The 23,076-nt window shown below is 34.5% G+C and overlaps 1 protein-coding gene across 2 annotated transcripts in view; it reads left to right on the plus strand.

The window, feature by feature from the left end:
- ANKRD13C (ankyrin repeat domain 13C) overlaps positions 1-23,076 on the plus strand; it is a 92,201-nt gene that overhangs the window by 40,084 nt on the left and 29,041 nt on the right. For both annotated transcript variants that reach the window (XM_047871001.1, XM_047871003.1), the window contains exons 3-7: positions 1,591-1,695; positions 7,190-7,275; positions 8,450-8,495; positions 12,287-12,353; positions 17,238-17,382. In XM_047871001.1, the coding sequence (XP_047726957.1) occupies positions 1,591-1,695; positions 7,190-7,275; positions 8,450-8,495; positions 12,287-12,353; positions 17,238-17,382 (449 nt within the window). The remainder of the gene's footprint in view (positions 1-1,590; positions 1,696-7,189; positions 7,276-8,449; positions 8,496-12,286; positions 12,354-17,237; positions 17,383-23,076) is intronic.

The raw sequence follows: 23,076 nt of genomic DNA on the forward strand, positions 1-23,076 counted from the left end.
GGGCAGAGAGAGAGGGAGACACAGAATCGGAAACAGGCTCCAGGCTCCGAGCCATCAGCCCAGAGCCTGACGCGGGGCTCGAACTCACGGACCACAAGATCGTGACCTGGCTGAAGTCGGACGCTTAACCGACTGCGCCACCCAGGCGCCCCTGTTTATTTATTTTGAGAGAGACAGAGAGAGTACTAGCAGGAGAGGGGCAGAGAGAGAGAAGGAGAATCTCAAGCAGGTACCACTCTGCCAACGCAGAGCCCAACGCAAAGCTCGAATTCACAAAACCATGAGATCATGACACAAGCCAAAATTGAGTTGAACGCTCAACTGACTAAACCACCCAGGCACCCCAAGGTGTAAGCTTTCTGATAGCAAATCCTTATCTTTTTTCTCACTGCTTATATCCAGGACTTAGTGCTTAGAAATGGCATATAACAGGGACTTAGTTAATATTTGCTGAATGATGGATTGAATGAATGAATCGTTCATTTAGGAAATTTAGAACGGATAGCCATCCTAAATTTCCCATGAGCCTTAGTTTTGAATTTTTTGCCTGTTAATATACTTCTTATTTCTACTTTTTAAGAAGCGTATCCTCAACCTATAGAAAGGATTATACCTTAGACTTACTTGACTACTGGAAGGACTGTCCAGGGGTACCTGGGTGGCTCAGTTGGTTAAATGTCAGACTTCAGCTCAGGTCATGATCTCAGGGTTTGTGAGTTTGAGTCCCAGGTCAGGCTTTGCGCTGATAGTGTGGAACCTGCTTCAGATTCTCTGTCTCTTTCTCTCAAAAATATATAAACATTTAAAAAAAAAAAAAAAAAGACTGTCCATATTTGTTCTTGTAATCATAAACAGATGTTTTCCTCTTTTGGGTTTTATTCTTGAAGTAAAAGAATCGTAACATTTGAAAAGAAGTGTTTATGGAAACATTACTGGTCCTTTTTGAAAGCACATTTTTTTTCTGAAATAAATTAGGAAGTTTCCATTTGACATTCCATACATACACGTCCTCTTTTGATCTTGATTAATAGATAATTTGATTTAAATTACTTTTGGGGATCTTGTTATCTTTTAGACTATGAAAATATTTTCAGAATATTCTTGGGAACAATTATTAAGGAACATAATACTTCCTTGTAGAGAGATCCAATTTATTTTTAAGTAATAGTATGGAGACTCCTTGAATCTGAGATCTAAGGTTTTGAAATAATCTTGTTTAGATATTTTGGGCTTTTAAAAATTATTTTTCTCCATAATACAGTGTTTATTTTATAGATCTATTTATGCTAAAATTTGTTTGTTTCTTTCTTTGAGAGAGAGACAGAGACAGAGCGTGAGTGGGAGGGGCAGAGAGAGAGGGAGACGCAGAATCCCAAGTAGGCTTCAGGCTCTGAGCTGTCAGTACAGAGTCCAATGTGGGGCTTGAACTCACAAACCAGGAGATCATGACCTGAGCCGAAGTTGTATGCCCAACCAACTGAGCCACCCATGCGCCCCTTAAATTTGTTTCTTAAATTCCTAAATGATTTTTATATTTAGAGATTCTAAAAATTGCATGATTTTTGATATTATTACCACTTTATGTTTCAGAATGTGCTCATTTACTTTTGGCTCATAATGCTCCAGTAAAGGTGAAAAATGCTCAGGGATGGAGCCCGCTGGCGGAAGCCATCAGCTATGGAGATAGACAGATGAGTAAGCAACATAAATTATGTTGTTGATATATATGCTAAAAATATGAAGTGATTTCATTTGACATAATTTTCATTTAGGGTAACTTTCCATAGTATGAAAGGTTTGTAGTTATTTGTAAACTTGTATGTGAATTGTTCATGACTTAGGAACTTGAACATTGGGTAGTACACAAAAAGAATTGAGGAATCGTGTTTAAAAGTATGTTATTATTTTTTCTTCTTTTATAGTATTCTGCTCTTGATATTTTTCCATTGTTTTACTTATTCAGTATAAAGTATTTTTAAAAACACTGAGACCCAACTGTCCTTTTTGGCAACTAAGTTATATGGGAACATTAATTGGAACTGAAAATAATCACAGTGTGTTATAACAGTTATCTTTTTGCTTTAATTGCTGGGTATAGGCTGTGCTGAAAGTGAGAAGCAAATCTCTTTGTTTTAGTCTTTGAGAATTAAAAAAAAGTCACATATTTTCTCACAGTATACGGAGTGTTCAGTTACTCTACCTCCCCTATTCCTAAGTTTTATTTTTTCAACTTATACAGGTCTTATTTATGTCAAGCACATCTCAATAGTTGAAAATTCTATAAAATTTCAATCTGGATGAATAAGAATATTATTTTTCTGGTAATATCTTTTTATAATTTGAGGCTGAAAATAATTAAATCTAGCCTTGTGGAAGGAACGGTAAAAAAAAATTGGGCAGTTTATTAAAGAAGTGTATAACATTGAACACTCTCAGAATGTTACCATGGATTTAGTTCTGTTTGACGCTACATTTTGGGCTCTTATGCTTTAGCTTTTATGTAATCCACATAGTACATGTTTGTGGACTTTCTGAACACTTTGAGCAACTTTTAATGGTGAAGTTACATTTGGGCTTAAGATTTAATGAGATAAAATAGTGATGATTTAACAATTATATAGTATATATATTTTTTGTTATTTATTGTCCTTTCTGGACAAACATCAAGAAGCCCTTATGAAAGTAACAAACCATACTAATCCTAGAATTATGTCAGGGAAAAGATGAAAATATACAGATCTAATAAACTAAGAATAAAGTCAAAATTGCAGCAACCAGTCTGAAGAAACTTTCTCTGATGTTTCTAAGCCATTAGCAGAATGGAGAGGAAACCAGATAGATTTCTGGGCTTCTGACTTATACTGAGACTTTTGTGGCTTTCACATAACTTTTTTGTTTTGCACTTGATCTTAGCCAAAAGGCTGAGAAGTGATAACTTTTCTTTTTATGTTTGTATTTATTTATTTTGAGAGAGAGAGAGAGCAAGTGAGCATGTGAGTGAGCGGGGGAAGGGCTGAAGAGGGAGAGGAGAGAGAGGATCCTAAGCAGACTCCGTGCTGTCACCATAGAGCCCACTGAAGGGCTTCATCTCATGAACCGCGAGGTCATGACCTGAGCTGAAATCAAGCCACCCAGGCACCCCAGTAACTTTCATTTAGAGTCAGTGAATTTTTAATGAGTCCTTACTATAAAGCATGTATATAGGGTAAGATGTAGAGAATGAAAACATGGCCTCTGCTCTTGAGGAATTATAGTCTATTGGGTAGCCCAAGAAATAGTTTTCCTGGAAAATCAGTTACTGGATTTTAATTTAAAAGATTGAGCCCCATAGTAGTTGAGGTTTGCTTTTAAAGTGATTTTCTTCTATAGAGTGATGGCTTGGATACACATTCTGAATAGTATTCCATTGTCAATCATTGAATAATTATATATCCATAATTCTTCAGTGGTTTTAAAAAATCATTTCCCATCACATGAAATGGAAATATTTAACTGCTAACTTAAAGGATAATAAACCTAACAACTCTTATGCTACTCTTAAGTATTTAGAAATATTAATATATAACTCTTAAGTACTTAGAAATATTAATATAAAAATATGAATGTGTTTATAATGGTGTTAAGTTGGTCTTTGAGATTGTTTTAAGTATTATGATTTAAGTTTTTGATAGCTTGTGTTACATTAAAACATTCTGGGCATAGAAAGTTACATTATTTGAAAAATCAGAGATAATCTAATATTATAAATTATTACTGAAATATCTAATTAGGAAAATATAATCTAGTATTATACATTATTAGAAAAAACTGTGATCTGTTTCTTTTTTGGTCTGATTTCTGCTAAAGTTTTTGTGCTATAGAACAGTGAGATAATGCTAAACTATTCATCTGAGACTTTTTAGAATTATTTCACTTGAGGGGCACCTAGCTGGCTTAGTCAGAAGAGCATGCAACTCTTGATCTCAAGGTCATGAGTTCAAACCCCATGTTGGGTGAAGTGATTACTAAAAAAAAAAAAAAATTTTAAAAGGAATTATTTTATTTTAAAATTAATTTAGGATTATGTTGCTTTCCTGCTTTATGCTGGTTGCATGGTGAACAGTGATCAGTGCAGGACAGTATTACAGATCAGTCTGGGATTTAATTAATTTGATGTTAGATTTGTTGAGTTTGAGTTATCTGTGGTATATCTAGGTAGAACTAAGAAATGGGAAATAATTATTATGGAGCATAGAAAGAAGTAGAGGGCAGAAAGATCCAGATTTAGGTGTACTGAATACTTAAAAAATACTTTATATGGGAAAAGAAGGAAAGAGAAAGATAAGTTGTAGTTTATTGGAGTTCTTCATTGGAGTCTTTGTGTGAATTCTAATATCATTTAAATCCTCTAAAACTAATTTTATCTTTATTATCAGTAATCACTAATGAGATTCTTCTAATATGGGAGTACACATACTGATTCCCCCCGAAAGATTGGTCATTTTTTATAATTGCATTTTGAATGTATGTTTCTAAGACGGTTTGAATTGATATTTTATTTTGTTTTGTTTTATTTTATTTTTTAAAATTTATTTATTTATTTTGAGAGAAAGAGAGAGAGAGAGAGAGAGAGAGTGAGAGAGAGAGAGAGAGAGAGAGAGAGAGAGAGAGGAAGAGAGAATCCTAAGCAGGCAGCATGCTGCTAGAGTACAGCCCAAATCAGGGCTCGAAACCATGAATCTCGAGATCGTGACCTGAGCCAAAATCAAGAGTCAGATGTTTAACCAACTGAGCCACACAGGCGCCACCACAGTGTTATTTTTTAATGTGAAGTTTCATAGAACAAGAATCTCTTTGTCACTATCTTTTTAATAATGTTTGGGCATTTTAATTTAATTATTATTTAGTGCATGCCTTTAGTCAGTTCAGTATATTTACCTGGTGAAAAATATGTGGCTTCTGCTTTTCATTAAGCTATCTTTTCTATCTACAAATTGAATTCTTTCCATTTTTTACATTCACAGAAGTTTGTTTGAATTTGAAGGCAAATTGCCTTCCTTGAAGGCAAGGAAGATTAAAGTATTTGAGCTTAGTATTAAAGTATTAAAGTATTTGAGTAGAGAAGAATTATAAAAAGAATTCTACTAGGGGTGTTTGGGTGGCTCAGTCGGTTAGGCATCAGACTCTTGATTTCGGCTCAGGTCATGATCTCTTGGTTGGTGAGATCCTGCCCCGTGGGGGGCTCTGCGCTGACAGCAGTGAGCCTGGCATGGGACTCCCAACTCAGGAATTAGAAATCATGACCTGAGCCAAAGTTGGATGCTCAACTGGCTGAGTCACCTAGCCACCGTTAGCATCTAAGAGCTTTAAAAAAGAGAATTACTTTCTTCTGTGATCACCATTTCATTTAAAAAAGACATTTTGAAACAAAAAATGGTATAAAGATTAGTCCTTAAATTGAAAAAAAGTATATAACTTATAAATAAAGAAGAAACACCAACCTGATTCCAAGTCTTTTTCATTTTGCTGCACATCACTGGAAAGTTGAGAGTTTGGCACTGAAATGTAGACTTGTATTTGGAAACTACTAACCTAGGTCACAGAGCTAGTGTATAACTGAGATGAGGTCCCGTGTTCCTTGGCTTCTAGGTCTCAGCCTCTTCTCTTGTTCCAAAAGACCTTGAGTAATTGCAATGTGCTCTTTGATTTTTGGCTTTTTGAATACAGTGGGGTTATGGTTAGACCTGTGGTTAGAAGTAAGAATAGATTACACTAATTTTCAGATTCTTCTCTGGGCTTTTCCTAATTTGGCCAGTGTGGACAGAACAAATCTCGTCCAAGCTTTCACTGCTGTCTTCTTTCCTTTTACTTAAAAAAAAAAAATTTTTTTTTTTCAATGTTTATTTATTTTTGAGAGAGAGAGAGAGAGAGAGCAAGCGAGTGCTGGGGAGGGGCAGAGAGAGGGAGACACAGAATCTGAAGTAGGCTCCAAGCTCTGAGCTGTCAGCTCAGAGCCTGATGTGGGGCTTGAACCCACGATCTCTGAAATCCTGACCTGAGCCGAAGTTGGATGCTTAACCGACTGAGCCACCCTTTTTACTTTTTTTTTTTTTAACCTTTTGCTTCTGTATTCCACATAAAGGTTTAAGTAGCTTATAAGAATACATACTATAAAATAGTAAAAACTAACATTTTTTAATGTATATGAATGTATACATGTACATATACATATGTATATACATAATGTATGAAAATATGTCAGGACTAGGAGGAAATCAGCATGTAGTGATATATACATTTTTTTTCCTCAGTGCATATTTTCCATCTTCTCATCTTTTGTAAGGTTTATTTCATTTAATTATAATATTTTCCCTTATTTCAATACATGTTAGGGATTGATTGGTTTTTGCAAGTCAGTTTTAGACCTTCATTCTAGTAGCTAAAAATTATATTTACTTAATTACAGGCATAGTAGTAACCAATTTATATTGAGCCTTTATATAAATTCCACATAGATTTTATTTTATTTTTAATTAACAAGTGAAAAAAAAAAGAAACTGAAATTTATGGGAAATTAAGTAACTCGTTCACATTTACATATAGCTAATAAGTAGTGAAGCTGGAGTTGCACTTCGGCATTGTAGCTAAATCTCAATCTGAACTATTAAGAAAATACTATGGAGGGCTTCAGGTTTTATTAGATTCAGAAACGCTTTTCACAGATAAAATAGGATCCATTTTTATATTTTTTTTCTGCTATGTGGGGATGTGTGAGAGTACAGTCTCTAGTGAGAAAAGAACAGATATACCCAGTAACAATTACAAATATTTAAATTTTTATATAAGTGATATCCAATGGGATCTTTGAGATCTTCTTTTAGATCAGTGTTACAATAGGACATTGTATCATCTGACTGAGATTGATAAATCTTGGCTGACGTAAATACTTACTGATAATTAAAAACTAGGAAAACTAGTGTGAATATAAGTTCATGTTGAGGTGTCTCTTCTCAATTTTCCTTGAGGTTCATAACAGTTTTATTAAACTTATTAATATAGTATTTATATCTATATATATCTTTGTATAATAAGTAAGTGATGTTTTCTAGCATGATAAAAATTTTTTTTTGTATAAGTCTTTTTAATTGGGCTATAATTAATAGTCTAGCATGGTGAAAGTTATTTTAAATTGAAACTTTTTAAATTTTAGTTACAGCTCTTTTAAGGAAGCTTAAGCAGCAATCCAGGGAAAGTGTTGAAGAGAAACGACCTCGATTATTAAAAGCCCTGAAAGAGGTAGGCTATATCTCTTTGCTGATCTTTACCTAAAGAGTAATTGTAAGTGTACTTTAAGGCATTTTTAAAAATGCAGTCTAATGCTTACTGATGATTAAGAGTTAAGAAATGGTTTGTCAAAATCCTGTTTGAATTAAGCAATAATGATAAAACAAAATACTCTGATTATAAGGTATAAATTTAATTTTAGGGAAGCACCATTTACTTTGAACTAGGAAGGTTGATAAAGAATTACTGTTTTCAGCAAATTAGATAAGAGATCTAAGAATAAGGGGGTAAGCCATAATTAATGGCAATAAAAGATTCCCTAAGAGCTGAAGCCACTACCTGCTAGCGGGAACAGCATCTTCTTTATCTAACAAAACTCTTATTATCTTCATGATGGTAGGAGCTGGGTGTGTTGGCTCAAAAAAGGAAGAGAGCTTTGTTTTCTCTTATTCTCTTACACTGTAGTTTTGATGTCTGAAATGACTGTGGGGAAAGATAGACCTATCATGATAACTGTCTCAAGTATGCCTTTTTTTTTTTTTTTTTTTTTTTTTATCTCAAGCGATAGATTTTTTTTGGGGAATATTTGATCACAGTAGTTTCCTTAACAGTTATAGGTTTTGCTTTTTAACTTCTACTTTGTAAAATTCAGACTTTTACTATACATCTCATAAGATGACATATTATTTCAGATTTAGTAAACTTGTGTTACCATTTTATAGAAAAAAGTTTCTATTTCAGTGTGTCATTTTCATAATCCATTGAGGCTGCACAAATAGTCATTTTGGAAGTTGTATTTTTTAACACATCTAAAGTTATGAGCTATTTTTACAACAATAGTTACTGTTATTTTGGCTATGCTGGGAAAATGGACTGTTTATTGATGCACGTTTAAATGCCTGTCAGTTTCAGATATTCCTGTGTGGTTAAAATGGTCTTGTAAAATCCATAGTTGGTGCATATTTTCCTTTGTAGTTAAGTATAATAATATGTGCTATTGTAATGTTTTAAGTAATTTAATCATATGTTTTTGTTCTTTCTTTTAACTCCAAACTTTTAAACTACTTTCTATTCCTGTCTATAGACCTTTAATGATGGTAGATTTTTTTTTTAAGTAAAATATTCAGTAAATATAAGGACTGCTTATTAAGGTGCATTCAGTAATTGTTTGTATTTTGTTTCTCAGCTAGGTGACTTTTATCTGGAACTTCACTGGGATTTTCAAAGCTGGGGTAAGAGTGTACTATGTTTTACTATAAAATATGTGCACTTGCAAAAATGCAAGTGCAAAAGTAGCTATTTATGGAAATGTTAACACAACAAATTTGTTACTTGCCCTAAGGAAAATTAAATATTTCTCATCACATTGAATGTAATAGTTATAAAGCCCTGTAGTAATAGTTTTCCGAACTTGATTAGTAACTTTTAAGATTATTTTTAAGATTGAAAATTATCTTTTTTTAACCAAATGAAATTAAATATTACATTAAATATAAGCAATTCTCAAAGAGAAGAGAGTAATAATTATGGGATTATTAGATTACTGAATTTAAGGAAGTTTGAAATATAGTACTCAGATCCTGAATGAGAAGAATTTGGTTAACATTATTTGATTTTGTATATTTTGTCAACTTTCAATAATTTTTACCATTTTTATTGTGTACTTTATAGCTACTCTCTTAACATATTTTTTGGTTGTGCACTGTTTCAATTTTTCAATTATTTATAAAACCTTAATCCCTAGATATTTTGCAGTCATTTAATGGTTTATCTTGGCAAGGTAAGTTTCTCTCCTCCCCATTTTAAACCTGAGTCCATTTAGGGAGAAAACCTTCATGTCTAAATAGGAAGTTTGATCCTAGTGACCTTTACTAATTAAACAACTACTAAAGCAACTAAATTTAGGTTTTTTTTTCTTGAAGATTTAAAACCAATGTAATCTGTATATAGATTTGAATATAATGAGCTTACATGTGTTTTTTTAAGCATCTGCATTAATTTTTGTGATATAAAGATATTTGAATGCTCAGTGATAATTATAAAACTAATCAGATTTGACAACTATAAAAATCACTGTTAATGTTTCACGAGAATGCTTTCGCATCCTTTTCAAAGTTTACACAGCATATGTGTGAATACATATATATGTGTATATATATCCTCAGAATTAGTTTTTTTTTATGGGATCATGCCATTATATCATTATGCAATTTGTCATTTTTACTTAATGTATCTAATATTAGGCATTAATTCCATATTAGTTCATGACGAAGTACTTCAACCGTTGCATAATAATGTATATAGAATGAATGATTAAAGTTTTCCTAGTGTGTTTATTCTCTAAATGTAAAGTTTTGATTTGTGAAATAGTCAGTTCTTTCCAACATTGTTACAACTCTAGCAAATCAGGTTAGTTTGGGCTGTATCAAAACCACAGATGATTTTGTTACTTTGCAGGCCTACCTTGCCTTTATGCTTTATATATCATTCAGAAGCCCAGGTGTCTTAGAACACTGAGGGAAAAAGGTTTGTAGTAGCTTTGTATAATAAAAGAACTCCAAGTTAGATTGGTTTAAAGCCTGATTACTGTTTTTTTACCCAGTTTTTTTTTTTTTTTTTTTTTTTTTTTTTTTTAGCATCTTTAGAAACCCTAGTCCTGCTTGGTGAGCTTATATTCAAGGTTGTCCCTTGAGTATATTGGCTTTTTAACTGATTCTCTTAGAAACTGTTAGTGGTGTAAATTTAAAATAGTCAATTTATCTTGCTGAGCAAATGTTTTAAAATATTTTAATACTTTTTTTAAGTTTATATATTTATTTTGAGAGAGACAGTGCAAGCAGGGGAGGAGTAAAGGGAGAGAATCCCAAGCAGGCTCTGCGCAGAGCCCGACATGGGGCTCAGACTCATGAAACTGTGAGATCATGCCCTGAGCAGAAATCAAGAATCAGACACTTAACCAACTGAGCCACCCAGGCACCCCTGTTTTAAAATATTTTGAAAGTAACGTTTCAGTTATATGAAGCAATGGAAATGGATGTAATCACTGCTGAAATTGTGCAAATATCTGTAGTTATAAATATATTTATAAATGTTGTGTAATCAAATTCATGATGTAACCATTGAGGTATTTGTTAAAAGTACTGCTTCTTTGAGGATTGATAGAAAAAAGTCAGCACATCTGTTTCATTGTTGATAAAAGATTTTACTGCTTTCATGTCAAAACTATTAGCACCTGATGGTTAGATGGCATGTATAATTCTAAAAACTAAACTCATTGGCTACAGTTAATTTAGACACTTGGGATTAAAAAGCTCTGAATAATCCCTATTGTTAGATTTGATTAGTAAGCTTTTTTTCTAGAGTTTAGGCATGATTCTTTCCATTGTCAAAACTCCTAATATCAAGGTGTGTGGCTGGCTTGGTTGGTAGAGCATGTGACTCTTAATCTCAGGGTTGTGAGTTCAAGCCCCACACTGGGTGTGGAGCCTACTTAAAAAAAAAAAAAAATGAAGAAGGGAGAACTTATAAATTCCTTTTTCAAACATAAAATGCTAAATAATCATGACAGTTTTTTTTTTAACTCTAATACTAAAAAAAAAAAAAAAAAAGGCAACCCAGAAATAAGAGGAAGTTAAGAAATATTGAGCTCCAGGATTAGGTTTGATTTAGAGGTAGTGGAGCATGCACACCCTTTCTCATGCTGTTATATTTAGTGTTTGGCTGAAAATAGCCTCAGACTTAGTTAACAGCAAATCTGAAGGCAACTAAACTATTCCACCTTAGGTTTTTAGATATAGAAAACCTTTAAATTGGAATCAGAAGTCATGGCTCCTATTTGATGTGGCAAATCACATGTCTTTCATGGGCCTCAGTTTCTTTATTTTATTTTAAGTTTATTTATTTATTTTGAGAGAGAGAGATTGAGAGAGAGCACACGCACGCTCACAAGCTTGAGTGGGGAAGGGGCAGAGAGAGAATCCTAAGCAGGCTCCATGCTATTGGGCAAGGAGCCTGATACAGGGGTTGATCTCACAACTGTAAGATCATGACCTGAGCTGAAACCGAGTCATGCTTCATTGACTGAGCCACTCAGGGACCCCCTTCAGTTTCTTCATTTTTACATGGGAATAATAACTGCCCCAGATATTACAAATTTTGTTTATGTGTGGATGAAATGAAATTATTTTTTGAAGGAAGTCCTTTATATACTGTAAAAGCGTTAAGTAATTTATAGTATCATAATCATGACTTCAAGTATAACATCACATATATAGCACATTTCAACAGGAAAACTAGTAGTTTTTAAACTTTCTTTATCTCATAATCTACAAAATATCCATTTTTGAGACTGTTATTTGTATATTATAAATGGAAAACTTTAGGTTTAGAAACTTTTCTTAGGACCAAGGAGTAAATGACAGGAAAACCAAAATTAAAATATACAGACTGTTCATTGTTAAGTTCAGTGAATTATGCTACTTTTGGAGTGCTGTGTTAAACTCTCAGATTATGCTGTGATAATTTAAGATATAGAGAACTTGATTGTTCAGTTTACATGAGGGAGGAAAAGTCATCGTAGAATTGGAAAATGCAAATTGCTCTATTGCTCTCCTGCTATTTAATGAAATTGTATTTATAGGAGTAGATAGGATCCAGGTCTGTCAGGTTACCCATTCCTGATGGTTTAGTTGCCATAGGGCACTGTTTTCTCATCTACAATAATGTCCTACAATATGTACCCCAAAGTGGCATTGTATTGACTCAGCTACTTGTGTGTGTTGGTGGGTGGATGCGTGGGCAGAATGGTGAACTACACAGCAATTACAATTGAATAGTAGATATTTGAAGTTGCTCAAAATTGCCTTATATGCTATTTTAAATGGAAAAAACGATTTTAAAGGAGAATTGTTACAATTTTAGTGAATTAGTAGAATATTTACATTACTCTTTTTCTAATTAAGAAATTTGTAGTGTCTCAGAACTTCAGGTAGTTATTTTTTATCTTTTCTTTTTAAAAATACAGTGCCTTTACTTTCCCGAATTCTGCCTTCTGATGCATGTAAGATATACAAACAAGGTATCAATATCAGGTAAGGTGATTTGATTTTTTTCTGAGTAACAGAAAATTGAGATTTATAGGAAGCTTTTGTTTCTGTAGTAATAGGTTACATTTGAATGTAGTATTTTATAACTTAAACATGCTGTTACATATTTACACTATTTTATCTTATTTGAGACATCCTACAGATAAGGAACCAAAGACATAAAATCTTGACTAAAACAAAGGTATTAATTCTAATTCAACTACAGACTATCTAGCAGGGAAACAGTGAAGATCATGGTATAATACTGAGAGGATTTAAGATGGTTATCTCTCTGATCCTGACTTTTTTTAAAGAATAAGTGACCCATAAGGAAGACACAACTCTTGTCCTTTTTTTTCCAACCCTCTCATACCCTTCCCTCCTGTATCCATCCATTCATCTAATCATCTGTTCCTTCTAGTAAAAACTTGAAGGCTAATTTTAATTTTCTTCTTTTTAAAATTAATATTTACTTTTCGATCTAATGGGCAATTATTTATTTTACTCATTTCAGAATTTACTTTTATCATTCTTTATGTCTTTGTATTAATACAGGTATGTTTATAAATTATACATATGTAAATATATAAAACTGGCAAATATGCCAACTTATATATATACATATTTTAGTATATTTATAAATTATATATATATAATTTTGTATATATATCTATAATTTTGCATATCTCTAGAATATTAATTTTGTATATCTATCTCTATAATTTTGCATATCTCTAGAATATTAATTTGGACATGTAAGGGTCTAGAACTGGAAGTATCTTGAAAGATTATTTCATATAGACTCTTTATTTTATAGATGAGAAAACTCAGACAACAGGTGATGTGATTTTTATAGGAGCATATTGAGAATTAATGTCTGGGCCAGGACCTCTGACTTCATGTCTGTTCCTACCATGTCACAAGGCAGAAATTTTAGAGTCAACTCTGAGATTTATTATGAGATATATTGAATTTTAGTGAAGAGATAATCTTTAGTTGAAAGTAAGTTCTAGGGTATTTGTTCTCAAGAAATAGAATTTGAGTAAGGTAGAAGTTTCAGGTTTTTGTTTTTAAAAAATAACCTCTAATGATGTTTCTAATTATGAAAGTGCTTATGTACATTAAATTCATGGTCATTATTAGAAACCTTGCAAAATGCAGAAAAACATGGAAAAAAAAAAGGAGGAAAGGATTTGATAATTATGTAGATTTACTTAAGCAACCTGTTAAGAATATATATGATTTCATCAAAAATTACTCATCAATTTAAAAATGTTTACTATAGGGGCGCCTGGGTGGCTCAGTCGGTTAAGCGTCTGACTTCGGCTCAGGTCATGATCTCGCGGTCCGTGAGTTTGAGCCCCGCGTCGGGCTCTGTGCTGACAGCTCAGAGCCTGGAGCCTGTTTCAGATTCTGTGTCTCACTCTCTCTCTGCCCCTCCCCCGTTCATGCTCTGTCTCTATCTCAAAAATAAATAAACATTAAAAAAAAATTAAAAAAAAATAAATAAAAATGTTTACTATAGGTGCTTGCCAAAGGTAGCAGATAATTTGGGAGAATATTATTATATTCCTTGTGCTACTTTAAAAAGGTTAGTGTTAGTTCTATTTGATTCCTAGAAAAAAAAAGAGGCTTTAAAAATTATTTCACATTTATATATGACTTTTAAAAGTAAATGATATGATGCATATTATATAATAAATACAGGTAGTAAAGCTGCAAATGGTTAAAATAGAGACATAAGAATAAAAGCCTGAGGGAGAATAATTGTGTCAGAGAATATAGATGAGAAGGAAGTTACTATAATTTAGGGGTGCCTGGGTGGCTCAGTCAGTTAAGCATCCGAATCTTGATTTCATGTTCTCACAGTTGGTAAATTCAATCTCCGCACCAGCCTCTGTGCTGACAGCATGGAATCTGCTTTGAATTATCTCTCCCTCTTTCTCTTCCCCTCCTCCACTAGTACTGTCTGTCTGTCTCTCTTCCTCTCTCAAAATAAATAAATAAACTTAGAAAAAAAAGAGGAAGCTCCTATAATTTAGCAAGATACTCAGACCTGGGACTTAAAGCAGCTGAGGATAAAGGAGAGATGTGATAGGTTCTAAAGCTGTCATTACTGAAGTTTACCAGGTTAATGGAGAGGCTGGCTTTTAGGACATATTGCAAAAGTTTTTTGCATAGATGAGAAGAATGTAATGAAAAATAATCCATTAACATTAAATAAAAACTTTCAAATGTAAACATCATGAGATGATTAGTTTTTATTTATTTATAATTTTTTTTAATATTTATTTTTGAGCGAGACAGAGCACAAGCAGGGTAGGGGCAGAGAGAGAAGGAGACACAGAATCTGAAGCAGGCTCCAGGCTCTGAGCTGGAAGCACAGAGCCCGATGCCGGGCTTGAACCCATGAACTCTGAGATTATGACCTGCGCTGAAGTCAGATGCTTAAACCAACTGAGCCACCGAGGCACGCCCGATTAGTTTTTTTTAAACATCACTTCAAATGAAACTGAATTTTAAAGTATGTTCACAGAAATCTTTAAAGTTTACTTTTATTTCATGACAGCCATGTGATCATTTAAAATACCTTTTCTGATACCAAGGAGAAATTAATACTTTAGTGGAAGTAGGAAAGTATGAGCAACTTTATTGTTGAGAATATTAACATTTTCACTATTAATAATTATGAGGTAATCTTATGAGCGCTGACTGAAATGATCAGAGCAAAGTTTGCAAACTTTGCCTCATTTCAGGCTTTTCTTGTCTCAAGGCAAACCTCTATTATGTCCTTTTGCAGTGTTATTTGGCATTCTCCAAGCTTTTATCTTAAAAACAACATTTTCTATTGATTTTTTTGAACATTTTTAGTTCCAATCTTTGCATTTGTATAATTATATATTTTTAATGGCTAATTACATGGTAAAAATAGAATATATTTAGACTCATAGGCTTAAAGCAAGGACTAGTTAATAATTTAAAATACCATCATGACAAGTTATGTCATTATAAGGCATGTGTAATAAAGCTTAGTAGATCATCTAATATGTCAGGGATATTGTAGAAGATGCATTAGACAGTTGTCTTTCAGTTGCAAATTATAAAAACAAATGAAATAAAAATTGACTATGACTCATTTTAGGTCTAGCTAGATCTAAGGTTTCAAATGTCACCATGTCAGTCTGTCTTTGTCTTTCTGTCTCTGTCTCTGTGTATCTCTCCCTTCACTACGCTTACATCCACTACCAACCCACTACCACTCTCATCCAGGATGGGCAAGAAGGAAATGGATGCAGAAGATTGTTCTGTTTCATTTCGTCTTTTATGTGAGGTATAGAGTTTTCTGGTAGCTGCAGCTTGAAGTCCACATAGATCGCTGATATAAAATTATCTGTTCCTTTTTGATATTCAGTAGCCCACATCTTACAGAGGTAGGGGATGAGCCTCTTTTACTGGCATTATTTTCTTACGCCACATGTACAAGTAGTAACAGGATGTGTTCAGTAGTACAGGCTGGCCCCTGGAGGTGAACCAGGAGCTAGAATTCAGCTATAAAGCAGCAGGCAGGATTCACTCCTACAGGAGTTGGTGACTTGCTTTTTTTAGGGCTTCTTGATTTCATTCTGAGGGGTGTATATATTTTACATGGCTCAGAAAGGAGGCCCTTATACATAAGGTAACCATACTTCCTTGTTTGCTGTTGATTCATCGCTATTGTCCTGGCAAAATTATTAATGGTATCACCTTCACTTTTAAAAGGTACTAGTTTTGTTGATAAATTATATACGACCCCAGTTACTCTTTTTGATGCAGCATATAAGATATGTTCCAGTTCCCAGATTTTTTTCTGTGTAGGGAAACCAAGAATGCTCATTCACTTTGCCTAGTCTAGCATGAGAATTGAATAACTTACAAGGTAATGAATTCTTAGAAACTCAGCAGCCAGGGTGTGATCAGCATCTCTTAACTGCTTTGTCAACCCATTTTTTCGATTAAGGACTATATTTTCAGCAACCAGTAAGAGAGGTCCTAATGGGATCTCCTACAAAGTTTGGTACAAGATTGAAACATTTTAGGGTACTTGTGAAGTTTTCCATTCTAGTATTCTCCTGAATTTCAGCAAACAGTGGTTTGTGGAATTTATTTGAGACCAATCCATTGAGCTAGACCATGCCAGGTCTTGGTTACTAAAGACTACGATAAACATACAAGTATGTTAAGTCCGTGAATCTTTGATACAGTAATGATCCATAAATTTTTAGGCTGTGGAGATGTTGGGAAAGAATGCTAATCTGAATCAGAGAGTCAAACAGGACAAGAATTTGGAGTAAGTTAAATGATTTATCTAGTTGAAGGATGAAGCAAGGTTTGGTATCAGATGGCTCACCATAAGGCATAGATGTAGTAGATCAAAAGAGCAAGATTGGAAACACAGTCCTTAATCTAAGAATGTGGTCCATCCATTTCTGTACCCTTTCTATATACTCTGCTGAGCTAGCAGCATGGTCTTATTGGTATCAAAGAATGTTAGACAAGTTTACTTTCCTTTTATGCCCTTCACAGTTGAAGTAACTTTTATGGAGTAGCTGCAGTAAGGGAAATGGTAGGGAACAAGGGTATAGTTAGGGAAATACTTGAACAATATGGAAACAATATTTTTTTTTTCTGGATTAATGAAGGGTTTATTCAGAAAATGAACTATAGGAAAAATGGAATATTATTTAAATATTCTTTCAGTGTTTTTAAATAAAATACTTTAGCCTTAACAGTAAGTTTGACTTTGAAGTATGGTATTAGTACCTTGGTAGAAGCAATGAAGCTTGTTTAATTATTATGGAGTTTTATCAAAATTTTATTTGTCAGGATTTCTCATCTACCCGTCTTTCACAGGCTTGACACTACTCTCATAGACTTTACTGACATGAAGTGCCAACGAGGGGATTTAAGCTTCATTTTCAATGGGGATGCGGCACCCTCTGAATCTTTTGTAGTATTAGACAATGAACAAAAAGTTTATCAGCGAATACACCATGAGGTGAGCATGTCGTCTTATCAGTGTTCCTCTAAATGCTTTTGTAAAAATGTATGTATGCAACCAAGCCTCAGTGTAATTGTTTTAAAAGGCATAAAGTATAGGTGAGATGGTTCATTCCCAAAGCTTTCATTTCTTTACTACTAGCTTTAAATTTTTTTTTTTTTTTTTTAATTTTCTGGTCTTCATCCTGAGCATTCCAATGAGATTGTTTCTTCATAATTCACTGATGATCTCCTGGTTAAAGGATCTCCAGCTTCTCTTAGTTCTCATTTGTAGCTCTCATTTGTTGAACCTGTTCTGGCCCTTTTACCATTTATTATCTTGCTACCTTAGCTTCTTTTAATTTTGCTGACAATCTCTGTTTCCTTAATAGCAGCACCTCTTTTGGCTGTCTGTCACTCTTTTTGTACTCTTTTACTATCCCTAACTTTTTGGCTACTTTTCTCTATCTTTTCCATCTTTTTTTTTTTTTAAATTTTTTTTTTCAACGTTTATTTATTTTTGGGACAGAGAGAGACAGAGCATGAACGGGGGAGGGGCAGAGAGAGAGGGAGACACAGAATCGGAAACAGGCTCCAGGCTCTGAGCCATCAGCCCAGAGCCTGACGCGGGGCTCGAACTCCCAGACTGCGAGATCGTGACCTGGCTGAAGTCGGACGCTTAACCGACTGCGCCACCCAGGCGCCCCATCTCTATCTTTTCCATCTTAGAATACAAATTTATCTTCCTTTTGTCACATCATATTTCCCTGTTGGTATTGTTTCCACAACCACCATTGAAAAACATATATACATTATTTTTATCCTTTTTTCCCTGGATGGCCATTTCCCTACTATAAACCAAGAAAAAGCTTTTCCTGTATCTTTGTATCATTGATAGCCTTAAAAATGTTTTTAAGTCAACATCTTATTTTGCTACTGTTGCTTTTCTTTTGTTTTTATTTTTCAACACTTCATTTCCCCATGTTGTCATTCATCATATCCTGTGGCTCCTTTCTTAATATCTCTTAGATTAGACCTTCCTACTACCATATGTATTCATGAGACCTTAATGATCTTATATGCATTTATATTAAATATTATTATTTAATTCAATACTGACATAGTTTCCTAACTGGCAGTGAGCAATGAAAATTTAGATTGGTAAAGGGAAGAAAAAGGAGGTATTCCTTATGGAAGAAAAGGGATGAATAAATTCAGGGAAATAGGAATGAGAATGGTCTGTTTGAGAAAAGAGATCTGACTGCGGTGAAGATCTCTTATTGAGCATGGGAATGTGGTTTATGAAACACTTTAAAAGCCACATACTAGGATCTGCTGTAGTTGGCAACAGAGAGTCATATTCTTTTTTTTTAAGATTTAAAAAAAAAATTATTATTTATTTTGATAGACAGAGTGTGGGAGGGTCATAAAGAGAAGGAGATAGAATTTCAAGCAGGCTCTGCACTGCCAGCATGGAGCCTGATGCGGGGCTCGAAATCACTAACTGGGAGGTCGTGACCTGAGCAGAAACCAAGAGTCAGATGCTTGACCAACTGAGCCATCCAGGCAACCCCAGAGAGTCATATATATGTTTTTTAACATTTATTTATTTTTGAGAGACAGAGTATGAGCGGTGGGGAGGGGGGGGGTGTTTAACATTTATTTATTTTTGAGAGACAGAGTATGAGCAGAGAGAGAGGGAGACACAGAATTCGAAGCAGGCTGCAGGCTCCGAGCTGTCAGCACAGAGCCCGATGCGGGGCCAAAACTCATAAACCGTGAGATCATGACCTGAGCCGAAGTCGGATGCTTAACCGACTGAGCCACCTAGTCACCCCACATATATATTTTTTTAACGTTTATTTTTGAGAGAGAGAAAGACAGAGAATGAGTGGGGGAGGGGCAGAGAGGGAGACACAGAATCCGAAGAGACTCCAGGCTCTGAACTGCCAGCACAGAGCCTGATGCGGGGTTTGAACTCACAAGCCCTGAGATCATGACCTGAGCTGAAGCCGGATCCTTAACTGACTGAGCCACCCAGGAGCCCCCAAAGAGTCATATTTTTATTTATTTATTTATTTATTTTTAATTTTTTTTTAATTAATTTTTTTTTTCAACGTTTATTTATTTTTGGGACAGAGAGAGACAGAGCATGAACGGGGGAGGGACAGAGAGAGAGGGAGACACAGAATCGGAAACAGGCTCCAGGCTCTGAGCCATCAGCCCAGAGCCCGACGCGGGGCTCGAACTCACGGACCATGAGATCGTGACCTGGCTGAAGTCGGACGCTTAACCAACTGCGCCACCCAGGCGCCCCAAGAGTCATATTTTTAAACAAGGTGTTGATCTGATCCACAAGTAATTTAAGTGCTTTGCAGCTTTACTCATTAAATCTTTAAAATAACCTATCAGAGCAAATGGTTTTATTTTCCCCATTTTACAGATTAGAAAATTAAGATTTATAGATGTTAAATGACATTTCCAAGATCACACAACTAGTATGTAAGATGGATTGGAAAAGGGAGACATTGGAGGCAGGGAATTTATGGGAGACATTTTTACAGTTCTACAGGTGAGAAGTGGTAAGGATCTTGACCAGGATGGTACAGTGAATACTTAAGACAAAGAGATTATGACTTACATTTCCCAGAATGAAAGACTATGACTTGCTAGTAGTTTGAGTGTAGTGAATTAAGAATTGGAAAGATTTAAGGGTGAGTGTAGTGCTTCTATCTTGGAGTAGAATCATGGTGGTGCCAAGGTTAGAATTAGGAGATCTGGAAATGGAAATAGGTTTGGGGTTTTACATGATGTTTGTTTGCTATAATCAGTGTACTTGCTTCAACCATCTATCGAACTTCTTTGAAGTATTTGCTGTTATTGGTAACTCAGTTCATAAAATTTTCATTTTCTTAGGATTTGACTTTGGTCAGTGGTTCTTTTCCCTTCTCTTCTTATTCTTTTTTCCAATTCCCTTTTCTCTGCCACCTCTTGCATCCTTAGTATGGTTCTCATTCCCTGCTATAATGATTCACAAATATATATTTCTACCAGGTAGATCTCTAAATGGAGATCTGTCTACTTAAATTCCTCATGGATATCATGTAGGTCTCCCAGGTACTTCAAAATTCAGCTCATCTAAAAGTAAATTCCTTTTTTCCTCTCCAAACTCCAAACCTGCTCTTTCTCCCATTGTCCTTGTTTTGGTGAATGATATCATTTTCTATTCAACCAGAAAACTGAGTTATTTTTGAAATATTTTCTTATATTCCATGTTCTAATTAGAGAACATGTGTGGTCCTTTCTGTCTCCCTAATGTCTTATTATTACCTCTTTTTAATCATACCATTATTGACACAATCTGGGTATTTATTATTTCTCAACTGGACCATTGCAAAAGTCTTCTACATGATCTTCCTGTCCCCCTTCTTGTCTGCTTCTAAATTATCTCACATATTGGAGATAGATTGAACATTGAAAGCAAATTCATGAAATCTGCCTTCCTTAAATGTACTTTAAAAGATCTCTATTTTGGGGCACCTGGGTGGCTCAGTTGGTTAAGCATCCAACTCTTGATTTTGACTCAGGTCATGATGTCTCAGTTTGTGGGATTGAACCCCAGATCAAGCTCTGTGCTGACAGTGTGGATTCTGCTTGGATTCTCTCTCTTTGCCCCCGACCCCCAAATAAGTAAACTTCTACAAAAAATCTTAAAAAAATAAAAAAAAATAAAAGGTCTTTATTTCCTAAAGAATGAAATCCAAATTCCTTGGCATGGCATGGAACCTTCTGTGATGTGGCTTTTGCTCACTTTTCTGCCCTGTTTTTACCTTGCTATCTTAGATACCCTTATTACTGAGCTGTTTACAGTTTTTCAGATGTGCCAGGCTATATAGTACTTCATTCCATTGTTCACAGTTTCTGCTTCCTGGAATGCTCTTCTTGCACCACTTCCACACTTGTGGGACACCTACTTAGTGTCACTTCTTCCCTTGCCAGGAGACCATTATATTCTTTATGCTCCCACTAAATCTGGTATCATGGAGCTTCTAATGCTATATTCATTTATATGTCTTTCTTACTCTGTTCCCTGTGGTTCTTTTAGTTGTATTCTCTGGTTCCTGATATTTTGCATCAGTGCATTCTAGGCTAGAGTTTGGCAAACTCTTTCTGTAGAGGGAAAAACAGTAAATGTTTCAGATATTTAGATATATTTTTGGACCAGATGGTCTCTGTCACAACTATTGACAGTATTGAAATGAATGAGTATGGCTATACTCCGATAAAATATTATTTATAGAAACAGGTGGTACACTGGATTTGCCCTACTGGCCGTAGTTTACCAGCCTTTATTCTAGACTCTCGGATAATTTGTTAAATAATTTGAGCTCTTGCATATTAAAGACAACAGGATAGCTAACTAGGCAACAAATGAGCTAGAAGCATGGTATTGAAATAGAAGCCAGAGATTAAGGCTATTTATATAAGTATTAGCTAATGTTATAGTATCAATGAGATCACTAAAGGATTGGTATTTAGGGTATGTGTGTGTGTGTTTTATGCCTAAAAAAATACAGCAAAGCTAGATTTTAAACATTAATCCTCAAACAGGGAGTAGTTGCTTATACTAATATACATAAATAATAGCTGTTCAATAAATGTTTGTTGAATGAATGAATCAACAATTGGTCTTTTTCAATGATGTGGTTAGGAGATGGTCAGTCTATGATTTTATAGAAGAGTTCTGTTCCAAAAGTTTATTTGAAAAGAGGGTTTTCAAAAGTTAAGGCACATTTCTTCATAGATAGTGTTATTTATCTAAAGTGTTGTTCGCAAGCTAATACATAAAATCCTAATTGATTTATAACACATTTGAAACAATGTTTAACAGTTAGTTCTATGCAACCATGACAGCCAAAGTTTTTCTTTAGAAAATTGTGTTCAGAATTAGTTTGTTCACTGGGACTACGTTTTTACCTCTTTAGCTTTAGCATTAATGTCAAGATTTTTCATTTTTCTCTTGTAAGTGTGCAGGAAATGGTACTATTGCAGTCCCAAGGTATTGCTGTTTTTTTCTGTAGTTCCATAGATTCAGAAATGGACTAAATCTGTGTGAAGTTTGGTGGGGAAGAATAGAAAACAGACCTCTCAGGAAGTTAGAAATCAGGATGTAAATCCTGTGGACAATTCTTATTCCCCAGTTTCTGCCTTTTCTCTCTTCCTTCCCCCCCCCTTAGGACACTGTAGTCTGAAAGTATCAGAGATTCTCTCTCTCTTGGCCTGTTACAGGACAGAACCTCATTTTATACCTACTCATTTACCGTCCCATACCTGATCAGTAAGTCTTCTGCCTCTGAAGCAAACACAAATCTTTTTTTTCTCATTTAAAACAATAACAATCAGGGGTGCCTGGGTGGCTCAGTCGGTTAAGTGTCTGACTTTGGCTCAGGTCATGATCTCTGTTAATGAGTTCAAGCCCTACTTCAGGCTCTGGGCTGACAGCTCGGAGCCTGGATGGAGCCTGCTTTGGATTCTGTTTTTTCCCTTTCTCTCTGCCCCTCCCCAGCTAATGCTCTGTCTCTCTCTCTCAAAAATAAAAAATAAGCAAAAAAAAAAAAAAATCAGTTATTATATGCCAGCCCTGGGGAATATGTAGAGGATAAACTTGAAATAAGACTACTTACTAAGTTTAGAAACCATGGGTTGATATTTT

Source organism: Prionailurus viverrinus, chromosome C1, assembly GCF_022837055.1.
Source record: "Prionailurus viverrinus isolate Anna chromosome C1, UM_Priviv_1.0, whole genome shotgun sequence".
Lineage (NCBI taxonomy): Eukaryota > Metazoa > Chordata > Mammalia > Carnivora > Felidae > Prionailurus > Prionailurus viverrinus.